At 40.6% G+C, this 27,746-nt stretch overlaps 2 protein-coding genes across 4 annotated transcripts in view; one reads left to right on the top strand and one right to left on the bottom strand.

Annotated features, from left to right (window-relative positions):
* The window catches only part of prdm6 (PR domain containing 6), a 57,197-nt gene extending 39,904 nt beyond the window's left edge, over positions 1-17,293 (top strand). The window contains exons 6-8 of one of the 2 annotated variants that reach the window (XM_029638655.2): positions 923-1,265; positions 10,620-10,796; positions 14,852-17,293. In XM_029638655.2, coding sequence (XP_029494515.1) covers positions 923-1,265; positions 10,620-10,796; positions 14,852-14,969 — 638 coding nt within the window. In that variant the 3' untranslated portion in view covers positions 14,970-17,293. Of the gene's footprint in view, positions 1-922; positions 1,266-10,619; positions 10,807-14,851 lie in introns of both variants that reach the window. The other variant, XM_029638656.1, reaches the window with a different exon arrangement.
* Positions 17,294-24,240: 6,947 nt separating this feature from the next.
* The window catches only part of cep120 (centrosomal protein 120), a 57,993-nt gene continuing 54,487 nt past the window's right edge, over positions 24,241-27,746 (bottom strand). For both annotated transcript variants that reach the window (XM_029638653.2, XM_029638652.2), the window contains one exon: positions 24,241-25,116. In XM_029638653.2, coding sequence (XP_029494513.1) covers positions 24,906-25,116 — 211 coding nt within the window. In that variant the 3' untranslated portion in view covers positions 24,241-24,905. The remainder of the gene's footprint in view (positions 25,117-27,746) is intronic.

The raw sequence follows: 27,746 nt of genomic DNA, 5'->3' as shown, positions 1-27,746 counted from the left end.
TCGTCTACAACATGCACAACTTCAGAACCACCTCACAATTGTTTTTATGTACATTTTTATGTACAAGTTAGCTTCAATCACACTTCCTTAGCCCAATACTGAACAGCGTTACGAGATCTAACATTAAAACAATGCCCAGAAAAATTGAAGTTTTATTAAATAAGAAAGGCCTAGCCCTACTCCCACATGTATCACGTTACAGTTGTGTAAATCTGTGTTTATGTACACAGCGTGTTGCAATACAAAGAATGTGGGATGTGGTTTGTCCACCCATGAGCTATTATGTCTCTGACTTCTTGAATGCAGTCAGAGATCAGTGTGTAGTGATGAAGAATCATCATATGTTTCTTATAACAACAATTAAACTTTCTTGCATCAAGTTGTTTATGCTTAGGATGCACAAAGACTGCAGCTTTTATTTTCTGTGATCCAGTAGCTGAGAGAGAATAGATCTCATCTGTGTTGTTGTTATGTTTTGGTGACTAGAACTCACCCACATGGTAAGAAAAACAACAACAAGATAGTCAATGACAGTCAAACTCAGAACCAATATAAAATAAGTATACATTTAGCCTGTTGCATTTAGCCGAAGTGAAATGAAGAAAGATTAAATTAGTTCATGAATTGTGATGACAGTATTCTATTAACTGTAGCTAGGGAAACATGTATGTACGGAAATCTATTCAGTATAAAAGTTTTGTGATAATACAAATAGGATGCATAAGCTTCAAAGCATAATATTTTTCCAATGTCTTTATTTTCAATATTAAAACTCTGACCTTGTGAATTAGAATGAATGTTACCCCATTCCAGTTGTATAAGGGTGCTAAGGCACAACATACTAGCTGTATCCTCACATCACATGCTGATAGTGGTTTACATGACTGTATGTTCCATGTTTTCTACTGTTTTCCTCCTTTAGTGAATGTACCAACCACAGTTATGGAGGCCATGAGCAGACAAGAGACGTTGCAGCCGCTCAGTAAAACGGGCAAAGGTTTCTCGGTGGCCCTGCTGCGCTCCATGGTCTTCCCCCACTCGCCCTGCTCCAGAAGCTTCTCCCTGATGGACAAAGGTGGCCACACGGACTCCGGCTTCAACCAGATGAGCTCTAAGAACCAGCGAGTCCTAGCCAGCCCCACCTCCACCAGCCAGCTGAGCACCGAGTTCAGTGACTGGCACCTCTGGAAGTGCGGCCAGTGCTTTAAGACGTTCACGCAACGCATCCTGCTCCAGATGCATGTGTGCACACAGAACCCAGACAGGTAAGGTAACAGCCTTTGAGCCATCTCATAAAATGAATCATCATAATGCTTGATATATCCTAGTAGTCTCAGACTCTTACAGACATTTAGGTGTTCTTCTTGCTTTGTGTCTATTTTTAATTTCAGAAAGTTCTGTTTCCATGTGGTTCATTGGGGGAAAAAACTAAACAAACACTTGCCATGCTATTCTATATAGTGTAGTGATGAATGGGGTTGGTTGTCACACTTTTTACTTGAGTGTATTTCTCAGCACCAGTATATCTTACAAGACTCTCTTCAATATTAGTAGAAAGACCAAGGTCTGGGGTTGAAATGGGGACCCTTTTTATCCTCACATCTTATTCCAACATGCTATTAAAAGCAATCAAACACACGGTCCACTTGTGACAACCAGCCCCATCGTGGGGTTGGTTGTCACACAGTATGAGGTTGGTTTACATACTGTTTGCTAGTAGCTTATTCCTTCTGTAACAGGAAGTGAAGTAATATAGCATACAGTCTTATAAATAGCCTTTCTTTGATAAAATGTTATTTCGAACACAATTCAGCATTTTATGCCTCGTAAATAACGTGCCATTTTGAGTACATTTCTGTGTGCATGCATGTGTTTGCACATGTATGTGTGGGTGTGTGACAGACAATATGTGTGGAAGAGGGAGGTAACGAAGGGAGCTCTTTATAGCACAAACATAAAAGAGCTTGTGATTTTTACTGTATACTGGCCATGGCAATGTCCCTGAACAATATGATTGCATTGGCTTCTAAACTGCTTCTACCCCCAAGCCATGAGACTCCTGAATGGCTACCCAGACTATTTGCACCCCCCCACTTTATTTTAAGAATGTCAAATGTCAGAATAATAGTAGAGAGAAAGATTTATTTAAGCTTTTAATTCTTTCATCACATTCCCAGTGGGTCAGAAGTTTACATACGCTCAATTAGTATTTGGTAGCATTGCCTTTAAATTGTTTAACTTGGGTCAAACGTTTCAGGTAGCCTTCCACAAGCTTCCCACAATAAGTTGGGTGAATTTTGGCCCATTCCTCCTGACAGAGCTGGTGTAACTGAGTCAGGTTTATAGGCCTCATTGCTCACACATGCTTTTTCAGTTCTGCCCACAATTTTTCTATAGGATTGAGGTCAGGGCTTTGTGATGGCCACTCCAATACCTTGACTTTGTTATCCTTAAGCCATTTTGCCACAACTTTGGAAGTATGCTTGGGGTAATTGTCCATTTGGAAGACCCATTTGTGACCAAGCTTTAACTTCCTGACTGATGTCTTGAGATGTTGCTTCAATATATTCACATCATTTTCCTGCCTCATGATGCCATCTATTTTGTGAAGTGTACCAGTCCCTCCTGCAGCAAAGCACCCCCACAACATGATGGTACCACCCCGTGCTTCACGGTTGGGATGGTGTTCTTGGGCTTGCAAGCCTCCCCCTTTTTCCCCCAAACATATCGATGGTCATTATGGCCAAACAGTTCTATTTTTGTTTCATCAGACCATTTCTACAAAAAGTACGATCTTTGTCTTCATGTGCAGTTGCAAACCATAGTCTGCCGTTTTTATGCCGGTTTTGGAGCAGTGGCTTCTGGATATAGATACTGGATATAGATACTTTTGTACCTGTTTCCTCCAGCATCTTCACAAGGTACCAAAGTACATTCATTCATCTCTATGAGACAGAACGCGTCTCCTTTCTGAGCGGTATGATGGCTGCGTGGTCCCATGGTGTTTATACTTGCATACTATTGTTTGTACAGATGGACGTGGTACCTTCAGGCATTTGGAAATTGCTCCCAAGGATGAACCAGACTTGTGGAGGTCTCCAATCTAATTTATTTTGATTTTTTCAAGCAAAGAGGCACTGAGTTTGAAGGTAGGCCTCGAAATACATCCACAGGTACACCTCCAATTGACTCAAATGATGTCAATTAGTCAGAAGCTTCTAAAGCATGACATGATTTTCTGGAATTTTCCGAGCTGTTTAAAGGCACAGTCAACTTAGTATATGTAAACTTCTGACCGACTGGAATTGTGATGCAGTGAATTATAAGTGAAATAATCTGTCTGTAAACAATTGTTGGAAGAATTGCTTGTGTCATGCACAAAGTAGATGTCCTAACCGAGTTGCCAAAACTATAGTTTGTTAACAAGAAATTTGTGGAGTGGTTGAATACGAGTTTTAATGACTCCAACCTAAGTGTATGTAAACTTCCGACTTCAACTTTATTTTTTTCAACAATTTTCCATCCCCCAAAAATGTGGAATAAGCAGGCTTTGATTTCTGGTCAAACAGATGGAAAAGGGGTCTTGTAAAACAGTATAGATCAGTGTAGTACAGTGGAGAACACTAGAGTACAGTATAATGCACTGTATTGTGCTGAATTCTACTGTGGTGACCAAACCTGTGAAACATAGACATATATGATTGGTACAGATCTTGTCCAGTCCAGACCCCTAAAAATGCTAATATATATATATATTTTTTAAAATGTGCCCCTTTTTTCTACCCATTTTCGTTATATCTAATTGGTAGTTACAGTCTTGTCCCATTACTACAACTCCCGTACGGATTCGGGAGAGGCGAAGGTCGAGAGCTATGCATCCTCCGAAACACAGCCCTGCCAAGCTGCACTGCTTCTTGACACACTGCTCGCTTAACCCGGAAGCCAGCCGCACCAATGTCAGAGGAAAACTGTCCAACTGGCGACCATGTCAGCGTGCATGTGCCCGGCCTGCCACAGGAGTCGCTAGAGCGCGATGGGACAAGGACATCCTGGCCTGCAAAACCCTCCCCTAACCCGGACGGCGCTGGGCCAATTGTGCGCCGCCCATGGGACTCCCGGTCGCGGCCGGCTGCGACACAGCCTGGGATCAAACCCAGGTCTGTAGTGACGCCTTAGACCGCTGCGCCACTTGGGAGGCCCCCCAATGCTAATTCAAATGGTAGTTACCACATGGCTTGACCTCGGTATCATAGATGTTACCAAAATTAAAACATTTACAAAGAAAATACCAATATATATTTTTTACTTTCACCTATGAAAAACTCTAATTCCCCTCACCTCAATGTTTTGTCATGCTGACATGAATTGACCAGGTGGATGAGTTATTTCAAATAATTCACACATTTGAACCTTAAAATTGGGAGTAATTAGCACTGTGACAACCAACCTCTGAGTCTCCCCTATGCTGTATCAGATACAATTCATTGTTCCTATCAGTAATTTGCATGCCAATACATGTGGTCTTTCTCTCTCACAGTGGTTTCAGGGTTCAAATCCAGTGTGTAACATCTCCCAACTTAATTAAATACAGTGGGGGGGGGTGTGTATTGGACATTTTTGCTTAGCACAATTTTTCTTCAGAGCATACAAACCTATAAATCAGTTGCAGCTGTCACAAAGAAATACCTACCCTAACTGTGATGCGGAGGAAAACAGATGCCACTTATTCAATAAACTAATATTCATACAGAAGAAAAATGTTGCCTGGATACCCAGGAGTTGAAGTCAATATGAGCGTTTGTCAATACTCAACTTTATGACCCTGGGGTGCAGATAAAATTTAGCTGAACAAGGGAATCTGGATCTGTTGATATTTGGATGCACAGCCTTTGCACCCAGTAAATTACCCAATGCATCTGTTTAAAATGTTCTCGGCTGTGGTTTATGGGTTTTGGCTTATACATATTTATTGATGTTTAGTTTATATGTACATTTGGGAGAAAGATGAATTGCTGTAGTATATCAGCACTAGAAAAATCATTTTGCTTACCTGTTTAGCTGAGATCCTACAAAGGAGTGCCCAAGAAGTTTTTCCTATTTTTTTAGTCACTTGGACTGTATCCCTCAATTTTAAAGAAATACCGTATCTTTATGATAATATAGTAGATCAAGGAACAAAGCCTGTTGTGTTTCTGTTTACTTTGCTACTTATCCTTTAATTTAGTATTCAGCCTTCAGTATGTATCAATAGTATTTATTAATATTGAATATCTAACAGAACAATACAATACTGTACAGTATTCCTTTAAGAAATGAAGCATTTGAGGATAGTCTATCACTTACCCAAATAAGGTGTGCAGTAACTATGAGCATTCATTTTGAAGGATATTATGTTTGTTCTTCTGCATTTCCAATGAACGATAGGGTGGTTACTGCTCAGGCTTTGTTTTTTCTGTTCTTAGGGCGAAAAGGCCAGGGATCGCCCTACTGAGAGTTTCAAATGGGAAAGAAGTGGTGGTGTGTAGCACAGAAGGGCCTCTACCTCAGTAAATAACGTTTCAATACTCTAATCAGCAATGAGCACTTGATATTCTAGTGTGGTTCTGTCTTACTCAGTTGGTAGGGCATTGAGCTAGCAATGTCTGGATCATGGGTTCGATTCCTGCTGGGCCACCAATTATAAAAATGTATTAATTCACTGTTGTAAGTTGCTTTGGATAAAAGTGTCCACTAAATGGCTTATATTATATTAGTACTACGTATGTGTACACTCCTGACTTTGTTGACACATAAGATTATTCAGTTATTTTGTTGATAACTCTTGAGTCTAAAACCACAGATGCTCTACTGGTTTGAGGGCTAAGGATTGCTATGGAAAATCAAGAGCATTGATATATAGTATGTAGGCTATGTAGATAGTGGATGCGGCCCAAATGGGACCCTTTTGGGCTCTGATCAAAAGTAGTGCACTGTACAGTATAGGGAATATGGTGCCATTTGTGAAGCACCCTTAGTTGTAGATTTAGATCATGCTGAGACGTCTACCACTAGCTGGGAGTAACAAGATTGTAAGACAAAATATTATATTTATTTATGCATAAATGTAACATCTCCTGAATTGTAAAACTCAATTAATTGAATTGTAATAATCATACAATTACTTGAAAGCAAAATAACTTTAAATAGCATCTTTATTCAACCCTAACCAGTAAGGTAACACTATTTATAATAAGGGTTACATGAAGAAAATCGGACCTCTCTGAAATGAAAATGGATGGCCTTCCCTTCAGCAAAATATATTTTACCTAAATTATCCCTGAACGGCTGAAAAAAAACAAGTCCCTATACCCCAAATAATAATTCAAACAAAGTGGATGGCAGAGAACATGTTTACTGTTTACCCTAACTTCTTGGACAGACCAGAGCTTTAGATATGCAGTTTTAAAGCTGTTCTTTGTCCTGTAAGCATTACAGGGCAACGCAGGAATTTTGATAGTGCACAGGGCTATGGGCCAGAAGGTTGTGGGTTCGCAGACAAGAGTAGAGGTGAAAATATCTCCTTTAAGCATTGCATGAATCGATCATTGTATTTGCAGGTTAGATCAAATTTTTTTTTTTATAAACAGGTCATGCAATTATTTGACATATTAGTAGAACCTTTTTTAATACCACCAAAATTACAGGTTAAGAATGGACAGAGATGATAGGCCTGTGTTCATCTTATCCTATTTCTCCGATGCAAAATCAGTGTGACTTGTTTGCAATGAAACTGTCCCTGTTTACAAATGATTTCATCTGAGATATCATTAGGAATCTGAGCATGGTACTTCCAAGGGTTAGGCCTACCTTTCCACCCCAGACAGAGTAGGCCTACCTTTCCACCCCAGACAGAGTAGGCCTACCAAAGCAGAAGAATGTAAGCTTTAACTGCAGGCTACTCTTCTTCTGTGGCTTAACTCAACAAGAGAAGGTCACTAGTGTTTCCCTAAAAGCTGTCTGGGTTTAAACATCTTGTCTGACTCTGACATAATTAGAAGAAAAAAATGGTCTCCTAGGCTATAGGTTGTAGCTCAGCCTCTGAATGTCAAAGAAATGAAATGAGTCACATCTTTCACGGGCATAAAGCATTGCAGACCAAAGTGCTGTTATAGATAACTTTATATAATCAGATCCATTTTATTTTCCTCAATCTTAAGCTTTTGCCATTTTCTTTAATAAAAAGTAGGCCTATGGCATACCCTCTCATACCCCCTCAATTTGAGTCTTGGTTTTAACTTAATAGCCCTTCACTGACATGGATGTAGGATATTTAAAGAGTGCATGGTGGGTGGAGGAATTGACCGACAAAACCTATGGATATAGGTCTACATCATGTGCAAAAAAACATGTTGTTTTTAATAAAAAATGTATTATAGTAGTAGCAAGCTATCCAAGTTGACCTCCAGTAATCCTCATCTTCGTGCTCTCCTTCTCACACTGAACAGAACATAGGCTATAGGCTAGTCTGCACTTAGTAGCCTATATTCTATGGATCATTTGATTGAGGCCACAGTAAATAACCTATAGGTGTACTTGATATTGCCTGCCCAGAGGAGAATCAGAAATGAGGGGTGGCATCGGGCACACATCGATATGTAGCCTAATAAGAAACTAATTCTAAAACACTGAGAAATGTAGACATTTGATCAATTACATGACCATCCCTGGACTAGACTTTAAAAAAAATACTAAACCCTTGACTGAAATTGAAAAAGCATGACCCTTCCCTATTTTCCTCCAGGTATCAATTATGTAAATGACGTTCCATCCCTAAAGGGAGACCGGGGCTGGTTGTCACAGTGCTTATTACTCCCAATCGAAATGGCGCTGTGTAATCATTTGGGCGGCAGGGTAGCCTAGTGGTTAGAGCGTTGGACTAGTAACCGGAAGGTTGCAAGTTCGAATCCCCGAGCTGACAAGGTACAAATCTGTCGTTCTGCCCCTGAACAGGCAGTTAACCCACTGTTCTTAGGCTGTCATTGAAAATAAGAATTTGTTCTTAACTGACTTGCCTAGTAAAATAAAGGTAAAAAAAAAAATATATATATATTTTTAAGGATAGCGTGTGAATTCTTTGAAAAAAACTCATCCACCTGGTTTATTCATGTTAGTATGACAAGACGTTCAGGTGAGGGGAATTTGTGTTTTTCATACAGTAACATTCAAAAGTTTGGACACACCATTCAGGGGGGTTTCTTTATTTTACTACATTGTAGAATAGTGAAGACATCAAAACTATGAAATAACACACATGGAATCATATAGTAACCAAACGTGTGACAACCAACCCGTTCTCCCCTACTGACCTGGAGTGTGGGATAGCTCAAAATATGATACATTTATATAGTGCAGAAACGTAATTTCATCCCACCAGATGATGACCAGGGCCGTATTCACAAAGCGTCTCAAAGTAGAACTGCTGATCTGTTAACAGGTCCGCCCTGTCCATGTAATGATATTAACTATGATCTAAACAGAAAAACTGATCCTAGATCAGCACATCTACTCTGAGACACTTTGTGAATAAGGGCCGTGATCCTTGCTGTCATTGAGAGATATTATTTGTCATACAGTCCCCACCACCACTACTCTCAGAAGGCTCTGGGGTGAAGTATCCCCTAGGTTCCGATCTAGGATCAGTTTCCTCTTCCCTAATCCTAACCATTAGTGGGGGAAATGCTAAACTGACCCAAGATCAGCATCTAGGGGCAACTTCACCCCACACCTTTTAAGCTCAGAAGAGCCCTACAGATGTTGTTTCGCTCCGGTTTGTCTGTTTGTTGATAACAAGGGATATACGAGTCACTTGAATCATTGCAATTATGCTGAACTCACTAATCGTTTCAATGCAAACAGTATGATGCTACTTTTTTCCATTGGGTCATGTTTTGGAACAGTTGGCACAACATAATGGTTAGACTTTGAAAAAGAGCTGTCCTCATCCACCAATTTAGTTTATCATCTAAATCCTATCCTTCACTCATAAACCCAATAAGCTTTCAACTGGTGGAATACAATACAATAGAATACAATTACAACCTTTATGAGGTCTTTGTTTTGTTCCCTGCTCATTTGATTACCATGATTGGTTGACGAGGGCCATTATCTCAACACTAGAATGTAATAGATTGATCAATAACATGGAAACTAAGACCGTGTGTGTGTGTGTGTGTGTGTGTGTAGTGTAGATATTTTCTGTGGAGTGATTTTCTAAACCATTGATATATGTATTGTTCAAAACCAAGACATATAGCTGCAATGCCAAAGGTGTTTCCTCTTATAAATGTAAGTTGTCTCAGTGGAGAATAACTGTTATTTGCTGAGCCGACAAAGAGCTTTACATAGTCCTGTATTATTTTGAAATAATAAATATGTCTCTATCAAGAAATTGATAACACAAAAACAGATCCCAAGAAGTAAATCATTTGATCCAAATTATTCCAAATAATCTTGCGTCGTTATTATAAAGACTTTAGATTATAGACACATTATCAAGAGATTTGTCATTATTTACATAAGCAATTAATTGAATATCAAGCCGTCGGTGACCTGTTAATCTATTAGAAACCTGAACAATTACTTTCATACAAGTATTTGTGCACGTGTATTTTTTCCTTCGTTATTGTGCATATGTGCCTGCGTGCGTGGCCCTGCAGAGGCTCCCTGTGTTGTGTTGGTGATGGAGGTGTTTATCTGTGGGGCTCTCCCAGGCTCACTGCTGTAATAAACAATAACCTGACATTAATCACACGGCGCGGCCCTAATAAATTATATCCACACATTAATCACATTAAAGTATTCACAATCAATGCACCTTCTCATAGAAAAACCTCAAAATAAATTGTGGTCTAAGTCACTGAGGCATACTTTATAGAATGGGGCTGATAAATGAATAGAACCCCCATGGAATTGCAGCTTTATGTGGAAAACTGCAAGTGAGAAATTTTCCATTATATTACACTTTTTTGCTCTAATTACTTTCACTTTTCCTCCACATAATACAGCTAGCTATGGCTTCAGATTCACAGAATGTGCATGGTTTATATTGCCTATTTAACAACAAAATAAAGAACATTGTTCCTAACATCTGCACACTGTTATCTTCTGGTGTTATCATGTGCTGTTAAACTCTAGGCTGTCTAAAATCACACCATCTAATTGATGCAATCATTGTCATTTGGTAAAGGGAGTAATAACTTTGCCCTGGAAGGTTTGTCTTCTCTCTGAAGGAATCATGTGATTGATGGCACAGTTGAATAGTCAATTAGTCTAATTACTCCTGTAAGAGCATTTCTTTGTGGCCTCTGTCAATAAATGTGTGATTTGTTATCATGCCCCACTTATTCATTGGGATCACTGTGAGAATTAGCAAAGATCATTAGAGCTCTACATGCAGATAGGAACAACAGACAGAAGGAAACAGAAAAACCCAACTATACCTAATGTTTCCAGTATGTTGTGCACATATTGATAGATGGCCCGAGTCATGGACTGGGGCCACATGGTTGATTAGGGTCATGTTGCCATGGTAACGGGAGCTTGGTGTCCTCCTCTACCCCTCTGTGTGTGTGTGTCTGCAGACCTTACCAGTGTGGACACTGCTCCCAGTCCTTCTCCCAGCCGTCGGAGCTGCGCAACCATGTCGTCACTCACTCCAGCGACCGGCCCTTCAAGTGTGGCTACTGTGGCCGGGCATTTGCAGGAGCCACCACTCTCAACAACCACATCCGGACACACACTGGGGAGAAGCCATTCAAGTAAGTAACAGTGAGTACCATTGCTTCCTCCAATGACACCATTACAGAAAGCACAATGAATGTTTATGGCACACTGTCTACTCCTATTGTCGCCCCCACCATTGCCCACTGTGTCTGAAAAGGCCTGTGATAGTTGAATACTGATATACACTTAAGGTTAGCACACACACAGGGCCAGAAGACACTTATTAGATGAGGCCAGAGGTTTCACAATGCCTACATGGTACAAAAAAATCACTTCAACTACACTGCAAATTGAAATATTTGCTCACCTTTTTTTGAGTGTATCTCAGTGGCAAGGCTGTATTTGAAAGAGGAAGCCTCGTCTCTGCTACAGCACATATACTACCGGTCAAAAGTTTTAGAACACTTACTCATTCAAGAGTTTTTCTTTATTTTTACTATATACTACATTGTAGAGTAATAGTGGAGACATCAAAACTACGAAATAACACATATGGAATCTTGCAGTAACCAAAGAATTGTTAAACAAATCAAAATAAATTTGAGATTCTTCAAATAGCCATCCTTTGCCTTGATGACAGCTTTGCACACGCTTGGAATTGTCTCAACCAGCGTCATGAGGTAGTCACCTGGAATGCATTTCAATTAATAGGTGTGCCTTCTTAAAAGTTAATTTGTGGAATTTCTTCCCTTCTTAATGTGTTTGAGCCAATCAGTTGTGTTGTGACAAGGTAGGAGCCTTGAACTTTGAAAGTTTCTTCAAGTGCAGTCGCAAAAACCATAAAGCACTATGATGAAACTGGCTCACATGAGGACCGCCACAGGAATGGAAGACCCAGAGTTACCCCTGCTGCAGAGGATACGTTTATTAGAGTTAACATCCTCAGAAATTGCAGCCCAAATAAAAGCTTCACAGAGTTCAAGTAACATACACATCTCAACATGAACTGTTCAGAGGAGACTGTGTGAATCAGGCCTCCATGGTCGAATTGCTGCAAAGAAATCACTACTAAAGGACACCAATAATAAGAAGAGACTTGCTTGGCACAAGAAACATGAACAATGGACATTAAACCAGTGGAAATGTGTCCTTTGGCCTGGAGTCCAAATTGGAGATTTTTGGTTCCAACCTCTGTGTCTTTGTGAGATGCGGTTTGGGTGAACGGATGATCTCTACATATGTATTTCCCTCCATAAAACATGGAGGTGTTATGGTGTCGGGGTGCTTTGCTGGTGACACAGTCTGTGATTTATTTAGAATTCAAGGCACACTTAGCCAGCATGGCTGCCACATCATTCTGCAGCGATACGCAAACCATCTGGTATGGGCTTAGTGGGTTTATCATTTGTTTTTCAACAGGACAACACAGTTGGGTCATTGACCCAACACCTTACACATCCTGACCCATCTCCAGGCTGTGTAAGGGCTATTTCACCAAGAAGGAGAGAGATGCATCACTTGACTTGGCCTCCACAATCACCCAACCACCCAACTAAATTGAGATGGTTTGGGATGAGTCGGACCACAGAGTGGAGGAAAGCAGCCAACAAATGCTCAGCATATGTGGGAGCTCTTTCAAGACTGATAGAAAAGCATTCCTCATCAATCTGGTTGAGAGAATGCCAAGAGTGTGTAAAGCAGTCATTAAGGGAAAGGGTGGCTATTTTGAAGAATCAAAATGTATTTTGATTTGTTTAACACTTTTTCGGTTACTACATGATTCCATGTGTGTAATTTGATATCTTCACTATTATTCTACAATGTAGAAAATAGTAAAAATAAAAACCCTTGAATGAGTAGGTGTTCTAAAACTTTTGACCAGTAGTATATATCACAAAGCATAGCTAATTGTTCTGCCATAGTCCACATAGCGAAATCCTTCCCAGCTAACAAGTTTTGGTCGGGGGGGGGTTGGGCGTTTCCTGGATGTTGTAAGAAGGTTATTTTTTTCAAATAACCAAAGGAGAACCTTCAGGGACATTCATGAAAAATGTTCTGTGTTAACTGGGCTCTGCCATGCCAGATGCTTCCCCATATCTCTGCCAGTCTGATTGATGCTGTTGGAGATGTATGTAATTAATTGAGCAAGTTAAAGGCTCACACAGGCTAATAGATTTCTGTTAATCTAATGGACGTTATATGCATGTGACCTTGTTGACTCAACATCATAAACAAACGCTGTTGGAACGTTCACTGTAAAGCACACCCTGTTGTGCCAACATTAGCTTTAATACAGTCACATATTATATTACCCGGTCCTATAATAAGACATTGTAAATGCATTATTACTGTGCAATTAACTCTATTAAATGAAGTGAGATAAGTATGTCATGATTTCATACTGTATTCCGCTCTTACACAATAACAAAGTAAGAACCATTTCTACCAGTGAGTACAGTAGGACTGCTTGATATAAGTATCAACATTTCTATGATTGCCAGGACAGCAATATTGACATTATATGAGCGTATCCATCTATATTGAATTTTCATCTTATAGATACAGGTAACTGACAAAATAACGGAAACACCAACATAGTGTCTTAATAGGGTGTTGGGCCACCACGAGTCACCAGAACAGCTCTAATGCGCCTTTGCACAGATTCTCCAAGTGCCTGGAACTCTATTGGAGGGATGCAACACCATTCTTCCACAAAATGTTTTTGTTGTTTTGTTGATGTTGGTGGAAAACACTGTCTCAGGCAGCGCTCCAGAATCTCCCATAAGTGTTCAATTGTGTTGAGATCTGGTGACTGACACGCACACTCACACACTTTAATGTTCAAAGTCACTGAGATCTCTTCTAGCAATGGTAGCCCAAAAAAATGGCATTTGTATACATGACCCGAAGCATGATAGGATGTTAATTGCTTAATTAACTCAGGAACCACACCTGTGTGGAAGCACCTGCATTCAATATACTTTTTATCCCTCATTTACTCAAGTGTTTATTTTTGGCAGTTATCTGTATATGATCCATAGTTTTTCGCAAGCTTGAAAATGGGATGAAACTGGGATGAAATGTAATTTACAGCAGCTACTGTCCTCTCATCAATGTAGATAATAAATCCCACCAGATTGTCACCATGTAGCCAGGGACAGTGGTGTGAAAAGGTGACTGATTTGAGGCCGACCAATCAAGTAACGAATCAGCTTTCTAATAAGCAATCAGTGATACACAAATGTGTCATCAGCACTTCAAATGCTCCAGAGAGGAAGAGGCACACAAAGACATTAATGAATACACCACAGTAATCTTTAGCTAATCAATAGGGGCTGAGTTATTTTCATTGAGCTGATATGCTTGATAGATTAAAGCTGGCATTTTCTGTTAGTCAGGAATGCTCACGTGTTTTCTACTGCAAAACGTCACTAAACTAATTCCGTGTAGTCTGCAACTTTGGCCCTTTCACTGGCTCTACTTTTACCTTAGGCACAAACAGCAAATTCAGTAAAACTAAGAGGACATTACCGCATATCTACCGCTTTTTACTGTTAGCAGATTGACAGAAACGGGTGCATCCTTGTCACATAATCTGGAAAACTTGATAGTAGAAGGATCTAGTTTACTGAAAGGGGTGATTCTCACAAATTGCTATGATGTAACTAATGATTCGATACAGTTAGTAGAACAGAATGCCATAAGAAGCTGTCCTTACATAATTACTACTCTAGACACCAAGCCCCCTAGCCAAGTGCATTAGCAGCACCCAGCCCCCTACATTGCACACGGTCCCTTCTTTCTGGGCTGCTAAGCACAATACTTCAGGAAAGGCTCTCTTTGATAGCCGGCCTACCGAAAATCTCTTTTTGTTCTCTATCTACTGGATGTGACAATGATGCGTGCCTTATCTAGACAGGCCTCTTGAGGGGGGCCCCTCCTCTGAGATTATTGACAGGGCCCAATGTTGGGAGGCATTGGGGCCTTCGCCCATCATCGGCATCAAGGCCAGAGGACTAGGCTCCAATTACAGCCCTCTGGCCCAGTCAGATTCCCAGCCACTTTGAAGTGTCAGTTGCCATTAGGATGCCGAGTGATGAGGTGGCATGTACGGCTGGCCTCTCTGAGTCGTTTTGTGTTGTGTGTTCAGGTGCGAGAGGTGCGACAGGAGCTTCACGCAGGCCACCCAGCTCAGCAGACACCAGCGGATGCCCAACGAGTGCAAGCCCATCAGCGGCGAGAGCAGCGAATCAATCGAGGTGGATTAGCTGATTGACTGGCCGGAATTAAACTGCAAGGAAAATCATGATTAAATGTCACGGACACTTAAACAAAACCAAAGATTTCCTCTGAGAAACTCTCAATCAGCCCCAGAAAACCAAAAGCAGTAATAAAATAAGTAAGATGTTAAGAGTTATTGATCTTGGCACAGAAAAGGGACCAGGAGGGGGAGGGGAATGTTGGGGGAGTGGGGATGTTGAAGGGAGGAGAAACAATTATTTATTTATGACTGGGGAGTTATGGTTCCCAAAGAAGACCTGAAACTGGGACAGCAAAAAAATACCAAAAATGTCCACTGTATGTAGCTTTATATCTCAGTTGTCTTATTCTTTGTATCCTAATACCAAAGGGAAAGGAATGTTGGGGGGAACTGTGAGGGTAGAACATGCCTCTACTGAGAATGCACAATTTCTCTTAAATTGCACCACGAAGCATGATTTAGGAGGGGACTGTGTTTCCACCACAAAAATAAGAAACTATTATCCACAGTATGAATTGTGAAAACTAAATTATATTTATCTTCTATTGCTCTCATGTCATGCTTCGGGCACTTTTAATAATGATTATTTAATTGTTTCAGTTCAATCTGATGCTCCTAAATATAAGAATGGAGACTATTTGAATATTCATTTTGTGTAAAAAAAAAATAATACTATACATCTTCAGATTCTTGTTATTAAATGTAAAACTGATAGTTCACAGATTAAAATAGACATTTTGTCCAGAAAAGGAAGATGAGTTTTCATGGCATCTATTAAGAAACTACTGTATTTCAAGGCAAGCATTTGTTTAAGATCCAGGTTGGAAATCAGTCAAATAACATCTGGTTTGTCCTTAATCTCAATGTATCAGTGATATCTATTTGTCACAGGCACAATTGTAAGCTTCCCTATACCTGTTTAATGGTGACGTTCATTTTAAGATTCAAGGGCAAACTACATTATGATTTGAAATGTGCTGCATTCTTTTTTTTTTTTTACATTGTTATTGTGATTGTTTTGTTAGTTTTACTACGCAATGTAAGTTCGATTTCGTCTTGGATGTACATAGTCTCATAACGATACACTTCTAACAGGTGAGGAAAAGCACGACAAAGCCCAACGAGGTTTGAGCCTGAAATTAGAGCATTTAGGGATGGATTCACTTTGAGACCAAGTCATCAAACATGTTGATGCAAATCTTATCAAATCAAACTGGTTTATTGCTGTATTATTATGGACATAATGATTTGAGTTGAATAAGCAAAGCATTTTAAATCAGATTAAAAGAAGAAACGTGTATGATAATCATCTGTATATGACAGGGATCATCAACTAGATTCAGCCACGGGCCGATTTTGTTTTTTCTTGAGCGGAGGGTCAGGGGGCGGAACATAATTACAAATGATTTGTAGACTGCAAATTGACCGCAAGAAGCCCAAACAGATATAATATTGAGCTAAAACAATCATTTCAAACCTTGCTTACATTTGTATACGATCACATACCTATCTATTACGTGTGCGGAATACTTTGGAACAGATTCCTAAAATTAAAATCACAGAGCTGATTTGCTGGTGCTTTCAGTCTTTTAAGTCAGAACTTGGGGGTCAAATAAAATCGCCCACAGCCAGCCAGTTGGGGATCCCTGGTATATGAGAAAGACTTCTACAAAGTGTGTTTAACTCTGACTTTTCAACATTTGGACTCTTGTTTGCATGATTTCATCCCTTCCTTTTTTTTCCTTCTTTTTTTTTTATAAGAAAGGGCTCAAACCATTCCTCTGTAGAAATTAAAACAGTGACCCAGTTTTGAATATTATCAATACTTCTATTGATGGTTTAATTCATTGCTTCTTAATCTGTTTTACTTTTGTGAATGTTTGTCATTTGTATATCAAATCACAATCATTATATTTTCTAATGTGTTAACATTACACTTATCGCCTATCACAGGTATACTCCGTTTATAGATGTAAAGGTATGGAACTTTGAACAATGCAATATCCCTACCGTTGCCCTAAGAATTAGTAGTATTATTTTAGTACTTTAAAAAAATGCCTGTGATATTTTAGAGGACAATGTGCTATACTATTCTATCTAAAACAAATAACATTGAATTAGATTTTTTGACATGGTTTTTGAAAAATGGCAATCGTCTCTGAAAACACGATACATCACTTCCAGCCATCACAAACCAGAAAGTCTGAAATGTTCTGTTTTTTTCAACCACGATTTTCCTGTCACTTGATGTTTGTTCTTTACAAAGAGAGTCTGTGTGTGTTTGTGTGTGTGTTGGACATAGCAGTAAAGCGTTTTCTCAGATTCATCTTAGCAGGCGGTGATGTATCAGTGTGTCCGCGGGGTGTGCTCCCTGCCCGTGGCCCCTGCGTTGTGTGTCTGTAAGGTCACGTCCCACAGCGCCGCTGGTTCTAGTGCGCGGGCAGCTGTCGAGAGGTTATGGATCTGACCCGGAGAACATGAACTCCGCTTGCTCACACCGCCCCTGATTTATTAGGCCGTCCATACACCTTTCAAGCATGGCCCTTTTCTTTTTCTCAACCCCTGGCTGAAATCGTCAAGTAAAAACAGAATTCAAAGCAGCTTTTTCAATAAACCTATCCACAAGTCTTTTCCCCCTTCAGCAATGTGTGGGTGTTGCTGCTCTGAGACCTGTGCTGCTGTTAAAGAGAGCCTTTCATATGACTGAGTCAGGGTAAAACTGCTTTCATTTCCCATGTTGTCCATGCCACTCAAACAGAACATGTAAATGATTTGCAATGCTTATTTTGGCTCAACTTGCCCAATCTTATTTGGTGGGGATAGACAAGGTTAGAAATTGACATATATATATATATATATATATATATATATATATATATATATATACACAGGTCTTTTAAGGCATTATAAACTCCTCACTTGGTTTAGTGCTGGTAAACACTGTCTGGTGGCTATATTTGGGACAGGATGGGATCTGAGTTCCTGAGCAGTCTGGACCCATATTCCAATAACATGTTAGATTTGAGGATTAATGTTCTAAGTTGGGCATTATTTTGTGTTCAACCTAGTGGAATCAAAATGCCATTATCTTTGTTAGTGCAGTCAAAAACGGGATTTTCTTGTGTTTTATATATATACACTACCGTTCAAAAGTTTGGGGTCACTTAGAAATGTCCTTGTTTTTGAAAGAAACGCAAAAAGAATGTGTCCATTAAAATAACACCAAATTGATCAGAAATACAATGTAGACATTGTTAATGTTGTAATTGACTATTGTATGGTTTTCTGGTTTACTAATGATCAATTAGCCTTTTAAAATGATAAACATGGATTAGCTAACACAACATGCCATTGGAACACAGGAGTGATGGTTGCTGATAATATGCGTCTGTACGCCTATGTAGATATTCCATTAAAAATCTGCCGTTTCCAGCTGCAATAGTCATTTACAACATTAGAAATACAGTGTAGACATTGTTAATCCATTTTATGTTATTTTAATAGACATAAAATGAGCTTTTCTTTCAAAAACAAGGACATTTCTAAGTGATCCCAAACTTTTGAACGGCAGTGTATATAATAAGAGTTGTTTAAAAAGACTGCCTGAAATTTCAGCCTGTTGTGGTGGGATGGAGTTTCGACATCACCAGGTGGTAAATAAGTAAATAGACCAATAAGAGTTCCAAACCGCTCTGCCAATAACAGCTAGTTTTCCCCTCCCTACCCAGACAACTCCCAGACAGCCCTAGAAAAAGTATTGCTTGAGTTATTTCTTTGCTAAAAAGCTATTTTTGTTTCTTTTGCAACATTTTCATTCAAACTATTACATTCAGGTACTTAATTGTTACCCAGAAATGATTTAATATTGAGATAAAAACATCTGCATTGGACCTTTAAGTGTGCTAGCAGTCAACTTTAACAAAACATCTTATCTTCACCCACTGGTGGGACACTTTAGCGCTTCACATCACCTGTATTGTCATCGTGTGTTTGGATTAGTCATCAAATGGCCATATTTTGCCAGCTGTTTCCATTTTCCAGTAATAATCTTACGTGCTCTCCCATGCACACACCACATACATTTGAAGGTTATAACAATTATAACACTACCTTGAACTCAAATAGAAAAAGACATATTTAACCACCTTTCCGCACATGCTTAGCAACTATCGCAGTTTGAAGTTACAGTACTAGAAACAAAGTTGCCAGCTTTTAGAGTGATTTAAACAAATGATTCTCACGGGAATTTGACAAATTTGTAAAACAAATACAGTTAAGATTTCATACATCAATCACCATACTTTGCCATGGGAACTAGGACCTGTGAAATGCAGCTTCACTCAGGCTAAACAAATGATCACACAAAAATTATTATTTTGAAAGGCTACATGTGAAAGTGGCCCTGGGGGTTTGGACTGTAATGGTTTGCGTTTCATGGAATTTCCTGCTCGGGAAAATATTAAACAGACAAGGGTCACACTTTCAAAAGCAATTAGTGATCAAGCTGGAGTTTTTCTAACTTCTAAAAAAAAAAAAAAAAAAAAGTTAATTGGAAACATAATGTAGGGAAAAAGTCTGAGAAATGAAAGTTCTCTCTTGACCTTGTTCAATTACAACCACCGTTTAATAAATTAACGTGTCAGAGCGCTGGATTCCCCCCCAGTTTTATTGAGTTTACTGTACAGTTGTGTATGTCAGAGAGCATACACCATGCACATTCTGTGATCCAATGGGATCAATTTAAGTGTGGAACATAACAGCCAGAAGTGAAAGAGGGTGGGAAACCCCACTAAACGCATCATCCTCACCTTACTGGTCATAGCACAGTACTGTACGATCATGGTCACATGGTCTAACTATAATCTTAATGACCTGATTAATTTCTACTTATCTGATTAACACCACTTAATGGAAACTCTCCCAGTGTAAAACATGGTCTAAGGGAGATTTCATTATGGCATAGGACTTGGTGATCCATATTCACAGGTCTGACAAATTACTATTAATTCCACCCAGGTTCTCCCATTAGCTGCAACATGACAAATAGTCTGTTCACATTATGCAGAGTGAACACCAGTCACACAAGTCATGCCAGAGATACTTATCATTGTCAGGTTAGGCCCCATGCATAATGCCAAAGGTAGCAATCAAAGCCCAGAAAAGTGTTTCCAGGCCCGGAGTTAGCCACCACAGCTCAAACGAGAATAAATCACATGGGCCCGGGCCTGGAGTGAGTGACTCGGTAAACATGCTGATAGTGTGTCTTTATGTCATCTGTGTAAGCTGTTGCTGACGGTCTGTCCTCATAAGTACAGGGGAGTTCAAGCAGCGAGGAGGGCAAGTGTCTAAACAAGCCATACGTCACTATCAGCTGGGCCAGGTTTTACAGACAGCAGTCTCCAGCAGGCCCTGGGCCCTGCTCCTCGCCAGCCAGATAAAGAGCCAGGAGGAATTCAGCCCTTCACTTCAGCCACCAGACGGATGAGCTGTGAGCGTCTGCACACTGTCAGCCCAGATGACAACACAAGCCATCCACCACCCACCACCACCAGACAGAACGCATGGGAACACACTCAGGCGGTGTTAAGACATGTTCAACATGTGATTACATGTGTAAGCTATCACACTCCTGCACCCGCAGGTCAGCAGATTGAGCTCATCAACCCATCTCGCAATATTCAATTACATTGTTCTATCATTTGTTAATGTGGAATTTGGGTTGGTGCCCTAGAATCCATCTATAAATCCTTGAGTATCAAACCTAAAAAAAAAAAAAAAACTTTAAAAAGAAGAGTGATTAATAGAGGCGCTTAACATCAAACATGTGTGCGGTGTCAGAGTGGTAGAGTAGCGGCCATTGACATGACAGATACAATGGATATAAATCAAATAACATTTTATTGGTCACATTCACATGGTTAGCAGATGTTATTGCGAGTGTAGCGAAATGCTTGTGCTTCTAGTTCTGACAGTGCAGCAATATCTAACAAGTAATCTAACAATTCCACAACAATGACCTAATACACACATCTATTAAAGGAATGGAATAAGACTATATAAATATATGGATGAGCAATGACAGAGCGGGATATGGAACATACAATAGCTATAAAATACAGTATATACAGATGAGATGAGTAATGCAAGATTTGTAAACATTAAAGTGGCATTATTAAAGTGACAAGTGATCCATTTATTAAAGTGGCCAATGATTTCAAGTCTATGTAGGCAGTAGTCTCTGTGTTAGTGATGGCTGTTTAACAGTCTGATGTCCTTGAGATTGAAAAACAGACTGTCTCTCGGTCCCAGCTTTGATGCACCTGTACGGACCTCGCCTTCTGGATACTCGCGGGATGAACAGGCAGTGGCCCGGGTGTTTGTTGTCCTTGATGATATTTTGGGCCTTCCTGTGACATCAGGTGCTGGTGTCCTGGAGGGCAGGTAGTTTTCCCCCAGTGATGCGTTGTGCAGACCGCACCACCCTCTGGAGAGCCCTTCCGGTTGAGGGTGGTGCAGTTGCCGTACTAGGCGGTGATACAGCCCAACAGGATGCTCTCAATTGTGCATCTCTAAAAGTTTGTGAGGGTTTTAGGTGACAAGACAAATTTCTTCAGCCTCCTGAGGTTGAAGAGGCGCTGTTGTGACTTCTTCACCACACTGCGTGTGTGGATGGACAATTTCAGTGTGTCCGTGATGTGTACACCGAGTAACTTAAAACTTTCCACCTTCTCCACTGCTGTCCCATCGATGTGGATAGGGGGGTGCTCCCTCTGCTATACCGTAGGATGTGTTTTGAGAAATACTCTTAGGGACTGGAGTCATTTACTGTAATCGGATATTATGCAAACTACACTCCATACATCTTTAGAAATTCCCAGGGCAAATAAAGACAGCACTTCATCAACTTTAAATGAAGTGTAACTTTTTAAGGCTTGAAGAGCAACTCTAAAAACGAACTTGTGGCATCAATATGAGTCTGAAACATTTATTCTACCGTCAAAATTTACTACAAATTGTAAAGAGGTCAATTTTGGTCATAAAGTCAGTCTCGTCTGTGAGACTTGTGGTTGTGACTGCACCACAACGTAAATTAAGAATGACCACAAATTATCTATTATATTGACCAGCTGTTCACATGCTCACTCTAACAATGGAAATACAAGTCCTCGTAGATGGAAGGCAGTCGGGGAGGAGGCGAGATTAGGTGGGACCATTCTAGTCAATGAGAGGGCCGATACGCTTGTGACCAACAGGCACAAGTCCGATATAAAGTTGTTTGTTCAGTTGCCAGGACGTTACGTTTTCATACTTATATCAATCAGTACACTCGTAACAACCTAAGCATTACAAAACGTCACATTTTTTGTTTACCAAATTCAACACTCATTGAACTTCAAACAAAAACTCCTCGTTTGGTGGGCGCAAAAACGGCACCTGCTGGAGGAGACCGATTTTGGGCAGAGTTGAGCCTCTGGGTTGGATTTGTTTCAATCATGCCCACAGCTGGTAGCACACAGGTAATTGTCAATTCGGAGTGCAGCTGCACACGACCCAATCGTAATGCCTGTGGTACATTTGGGTTGTCTTTGGATATCCCGATGGGATTAGTTCGGGACCATAGGTAAATTAGATGTTAAAATTATAATAGCTCCAAATTTCAATGACTTAAAAACCTCAAACCAACTATAAATTGTAGAAATGAATATACAAATATAAAAAACATTTCATGAGAAAACTGAAAAGAATCCAACATAAAATATTGTCTAATTTACATGTAATTTAATGATAGTGCCTATCTAGCCTTGGAGATATCCAAAGTCAAACCAACAACTTTGCCATGGTCGCACACCAGCTTGCCGAAGCTAATTGGCAGAATTATTTGGATAACTTTTCCCACCTGCAAACACACACAAGAAACCCATCAAACCAAACCACAAAAACAACTCACGTTTGAATTGTCATGGCCACGAGTATGTCTTAATGAACCAAATCAAAGAATATCTATTATATTGACAAGATAGCTAGATGACCACTAACAATGGGAATATGTCTTCAATGATTGAAGGCAGGCAAGATCAGGTGGGACCATTCTAGCCAATGAGATGGCAGATACGAGTGTCAACAGGTACAATTAAGTTTTTTTTTTTTTTAAGTTGCCGAAATGCCACGTGCATCCACTTATAATCAGTACATTTGTAACAGCCTAAACATTACAGAAATATTTGATCAAACAAGCCTCATGTAATTCAACACTTTCTCATAGACCTCCATACCAAAAAAAAAGTGCTCATCTCACACAGACAGATTTTGAGTAAATCCTTTGGCTTCGGCTCTCCCTTGCTGACCAAATTTAAATAAATCAGGAAGTGCGGTCACCCTTTAATGAAGCCTTTATGCTTTATAAGGCCTACAGAAATCCTTCAATAGCAAATAAAACTATGTAGAATGGCTTCTTACAGCACCTTTTGCAAATCACCAGATGTAGACCTTTATGTCGATGACTTTGTTTATAATTGTTTAGTCAAGTTTTATACTGCTTATGAAGAACATGAAGAACAAGGGCACTGCGTTCATCCACCTCTGGCATGCTCGCCTCCCTACCACTGAGGAAGTACAGTTCCCGCTCAGCCCAGTCAAAACTGTTCGCTGCTCTGGCCCCCAATGGTGGAACAAACTCCCTCACGACGCCAGGACAGCGGAGTCAATCACCACCTTCCGGAGACACCTGAAACCCCACCTCTTTAAGGAATACCTAGGATAGGATAAAGTAATCCTTCTCACCCCCCCCCCCCCCCTCCCCCCCCTTAAAGACCTAGATGCACTATTGTAAAGTGGCTGTTCCACTGGATGTCATAAGGTGAAAGCACCAATTTGTAAGTCGCTCTGGATAAGAGCGTCTGCTAAATGACTTAAATGTAAATGTAAAAACATATGAATGCTCTATAAAGCCTTTTTAAGATGTTAGATTTAAGTGGGTCCAATGGCAAACAAGTTGACTTAACCTAAATGCATGCGATACCATTTTGAATACTATTAAGTATGATTTGACTATTTGACACTGGTGTAGAGCAGTGAAGGATGCAGAGGGGAGGACAGCTCATAATAATGGCTGGAATGGAGTGGATGGAATGTCAAACACAAGGAGAGTATGTGTTTGATACCATTCCATTAATTCCGTTCCATCCGTTACCATGAGCCGTCCTCCCCTCTGCATCCTTCACTGGTGCAGAGATGAAAACCAACCTGAGCTCACTAACACAAGACTATGAAGGTGCATATAATCCCAAAATAATTTATTTAATACACACAAATCAATACATTCAAGAATCGTCTATGCATGTTAGTCATGACAAACAAATAATTATCACACTAATTCTGGATCTGAAAAAATAAAAATAAGCTGGTAAATTTACATGTAGCTTTGCTGATGTTACAGCGCCACCTGGTGTGTACAGACAACTTATTCAGTATAAACACACCAACGAACCTTCAACCACTAGTGACCTCTTTCGTTCTAATAATTGAAACCATATCCATTTGGAATGTAACGCTTGGTAAAATAATTTTAGGCCTTTCCCTTTCCACAATCATCTCTAAAATGTGGACATTAGCCCATAGTATAAAACAGATAATATAGTATAATAATAACATTAGTATGTAGTAGTAACACTAATAAAAACACATGTAACAAAGAAAGCCAAAATGATAATGGAAAAATAACCAAAAACACTTACACAAAACAAAGTCAATCCCTTGCAAAGGCAGACTCTCTCACTTGTTCCTTCAAGTTCTGCCTTTGTGCTAACTTTCTACTGTCCCTGGAGCTTGAAGTGATCTGATAGTCCAATTCGGACCATTTGGCACACTAGGAATTGATCAACACTTCACATTTAGATGAGTCTGATGGCTGGTTTTCTATCATGCATTAGCATGAGATGCTAGACTAGTGGTCCACCCTGTGTGCCATGGCCTCTTGGATTTGCCTGTTGAGCTCGCTGATGATGCGGTCTTCGTGTGTATACACGCCTGTGCGTAACAGAGTGTCTCTCTCCTCCAGCAGCCGGCTGAGGTGATCATCGGCGCTCTCGTTGAGAGACACGGCGGGGCCGGCAGAGCTGCTGCCCCATGGCTTCTTGTCCTCCTGTTGTTTTAACCTGCGGTAGAAAAACACAGCCAGCGGGGGAGGAGGGTAAAATGTTGAAGCAAATGGATTCAGAAAACAACCCAAGGAAGAGTGGAACTTCACATCAGATAAATGACACACACACATACATACATATATATATATATATACACACACACACGGATATATGCATACATATATATATATATCTGTGTGCGTATGCATAAAAATATATATCCGTGTGTGTGTATGCATACAGTGGGGCAAAAAAGTATTTAGTCAGCCACCAATTGTGCAAGTTCTCCCACTTAAAAAGACGAGAAAGGCCTGTAACTTTCATCATAGGTACACTTCAACTATGACAGACAAAATGAGAAAAAAAAACTTGGAGTTACATTGGTAGCGGTCCTACTGCTGTATTATATATATATATATATATATATAAATAATACACATGTATGTGTGTATGTATGTATGTATGTATATATACACTGCTCAAAAAAATAAAGGGAACACAAACAACACAATGTAACTCCAAGTCAATCACACTTCTGTGAAATCAAACTGTCCACTTAGGAAGCAACACTGATTGACAATAAATTTCCCATGCTGTTGTGCAAATGGAATAGACAACAGGCGGAAATTATAGGCGGTGACCACCAATTATAATTGGTGACCACAGACCACTTCTCAGTTCCAATGCTTCCTGGCTGATGTTTTGGTCACTTTTGAATGCTGGCGGTGCTTTCACTCTAGTGGTAGCATGAGATGGAGTCTCCAACCCACACAAGTGGCTCAGGTAGTGCAGCTCATCCAGGATGGCAAGAAGGTTTGCTGTGTCTGTCAGCGTAGTGTCCAGAGCATGGAGGCGCTACCAGGAGACAGGCCAGTACATCAGGAGACGTGGAGGAGGCCGTAGGAGGGCAACAACCCAGCAGTAGGACCGCTACCTCCGCCTTTGTGCAAGGAGGGGCAGGAGGAGCACTGCCAGAGCCCTGCAAAATGACCTCCAGCAGGCCACAAATGTGCATGTGTCTGCTCAAACGGTCAGAAACAGACTCCATGAGGGTGGTATGAGGGCCCGACATCCACAGGTGGGGGTTGTGCTTACAGACCAACACCGTGCAGGACGTTTGGCATTTGCCAGAGAACACCAAGATTGGCAAATTTGCCACTGGCGCCCTGTGCTCTTCACAGATGAAAGCAGGTTCACACTGAGGACGTGACAGAGTGGAGACACCGTGGAGAACGTTCTGCTGCCTGCAACATCCTCCAGCATGACCGGTTTGGCGGTGGGTCAGTTATGGTGTGGGGTGGCATTTCTTTGGGGGGGGACGCACAACCCTCCATGTGCCCGCCAGAGGTAGCCTGACTGCCATTAGGGACCGAGATGAGATCCTCAGACCCCTTGTGAGACCATATGCTGGTGCGGTTGGCCCTGGGTTCCTCCTAATGCAAGACAATGCTAGACCTCATGTGGCTGGAGTGTGTCAGCAGTTCCTGCAAGAGGAAGGCATTGATGCTATGGACTGGCCCGCCCGTTCCCCAGACCTGAATTCAATTGAGCACATGTCTCGCTCCATCCACCAATGCCACGTTGCACCACAGACTGTCCAGGAGTTGGCAGATGCTTTAGTCCAGGTCTGGGAGGAGATCCCTCAGGAGACCATCTGCCACCTCATCAGGAGCATGCCCAGGCGTTGTAGGGAGGTCATACAGGCACGTGGAGGCCACACACACACTACTGAGCCTCATTTTGACTTGTTTTAAGGACATTACATCAAAGTTGGATCTGCCCGTAGTGTGGTTTTCCACTTTAATTTTGAGTGTCACTCCAAATCCAGACATCCGTGGGTTGATACATTTGATTTCCATTGATCATTTTTGTGTGATTTTGTTGTCAGCATTTTCAACTATATAAAGAAAAAAGTATTTAAGAATATTTCATTCATTCAGATCTAGGATGTGTTATTTTAGTGTTCCCTTTATTTTTTTGAGCAGTGTACACACACACACACACACACTAATTTCAGATTTGATTTCTTTCATCACATTCCCAGTGGGTCAGAAGTTGACAAACTATTTAAAAGGCAATACTACTTGAGTGTAACTTGAGTCAAATGTTACGGGTAGCCTTCGACAAGCTTCCCACAATGAGCTGGGTGAATTTTGGCCCATTCCTCCTGACAGAGCTGGAGTAACTGAGTCAGGTTTCTAGGCCTCCTTGCTCGCACACGCTTTTTCAGTTCTGCCCACAAATGTTCTATAGGATTGAGGTCAGGGCTTTGTGATGGCCACTCCAATACCTTGAATTTGTTGTCCTTAAGCCATTTTGCCACAACTTTGGAAATATGCTTGTGGTCATTGTCCATTTGGACCAGACAGGACTGGCAAAAAGTGCTCTTCAATGGCGAGTCGCGGTTCTGTCAAATCAGGGGTGATGGTCGGATTCGTGTTTATCGTCGAAGGAATGAGCGTTACGCCGAGGCCTGTACTCTGAAGCGGGATCGATTTGGCGTTGGAGGGTCCGTCATGGTCTGAGGCAGTGTGTCACAGCATCATCAGGCTGAGCTTGTTGTCATTGCAGGCAATCTCAACGCTGTGCGTTACAGGGAAGACATCCTTCTCCCTCATGTAGTACATTTCCTGCAGGCTCATTCT

The sequence above is a fragment of the Oncorhynchus nerka genome, linkage group LG27, assembly GCF_034236695.1.
Source record: "Oncorhynchus nerka isolate Pitt River linkage group LG27, Oner_Uvic_2.0, whole genome shotgun sequence".
NCBI classification, from domain to species: Eukaryota; Metazoa; Chordata; class Actinopteri; order Salmoniformes; family Salmonidae; genus Oncorhynchus; species Oncorhynchus nerka.
This window is presented reverse-complemented; position numbering and strand designations above follow the sequence as displayed.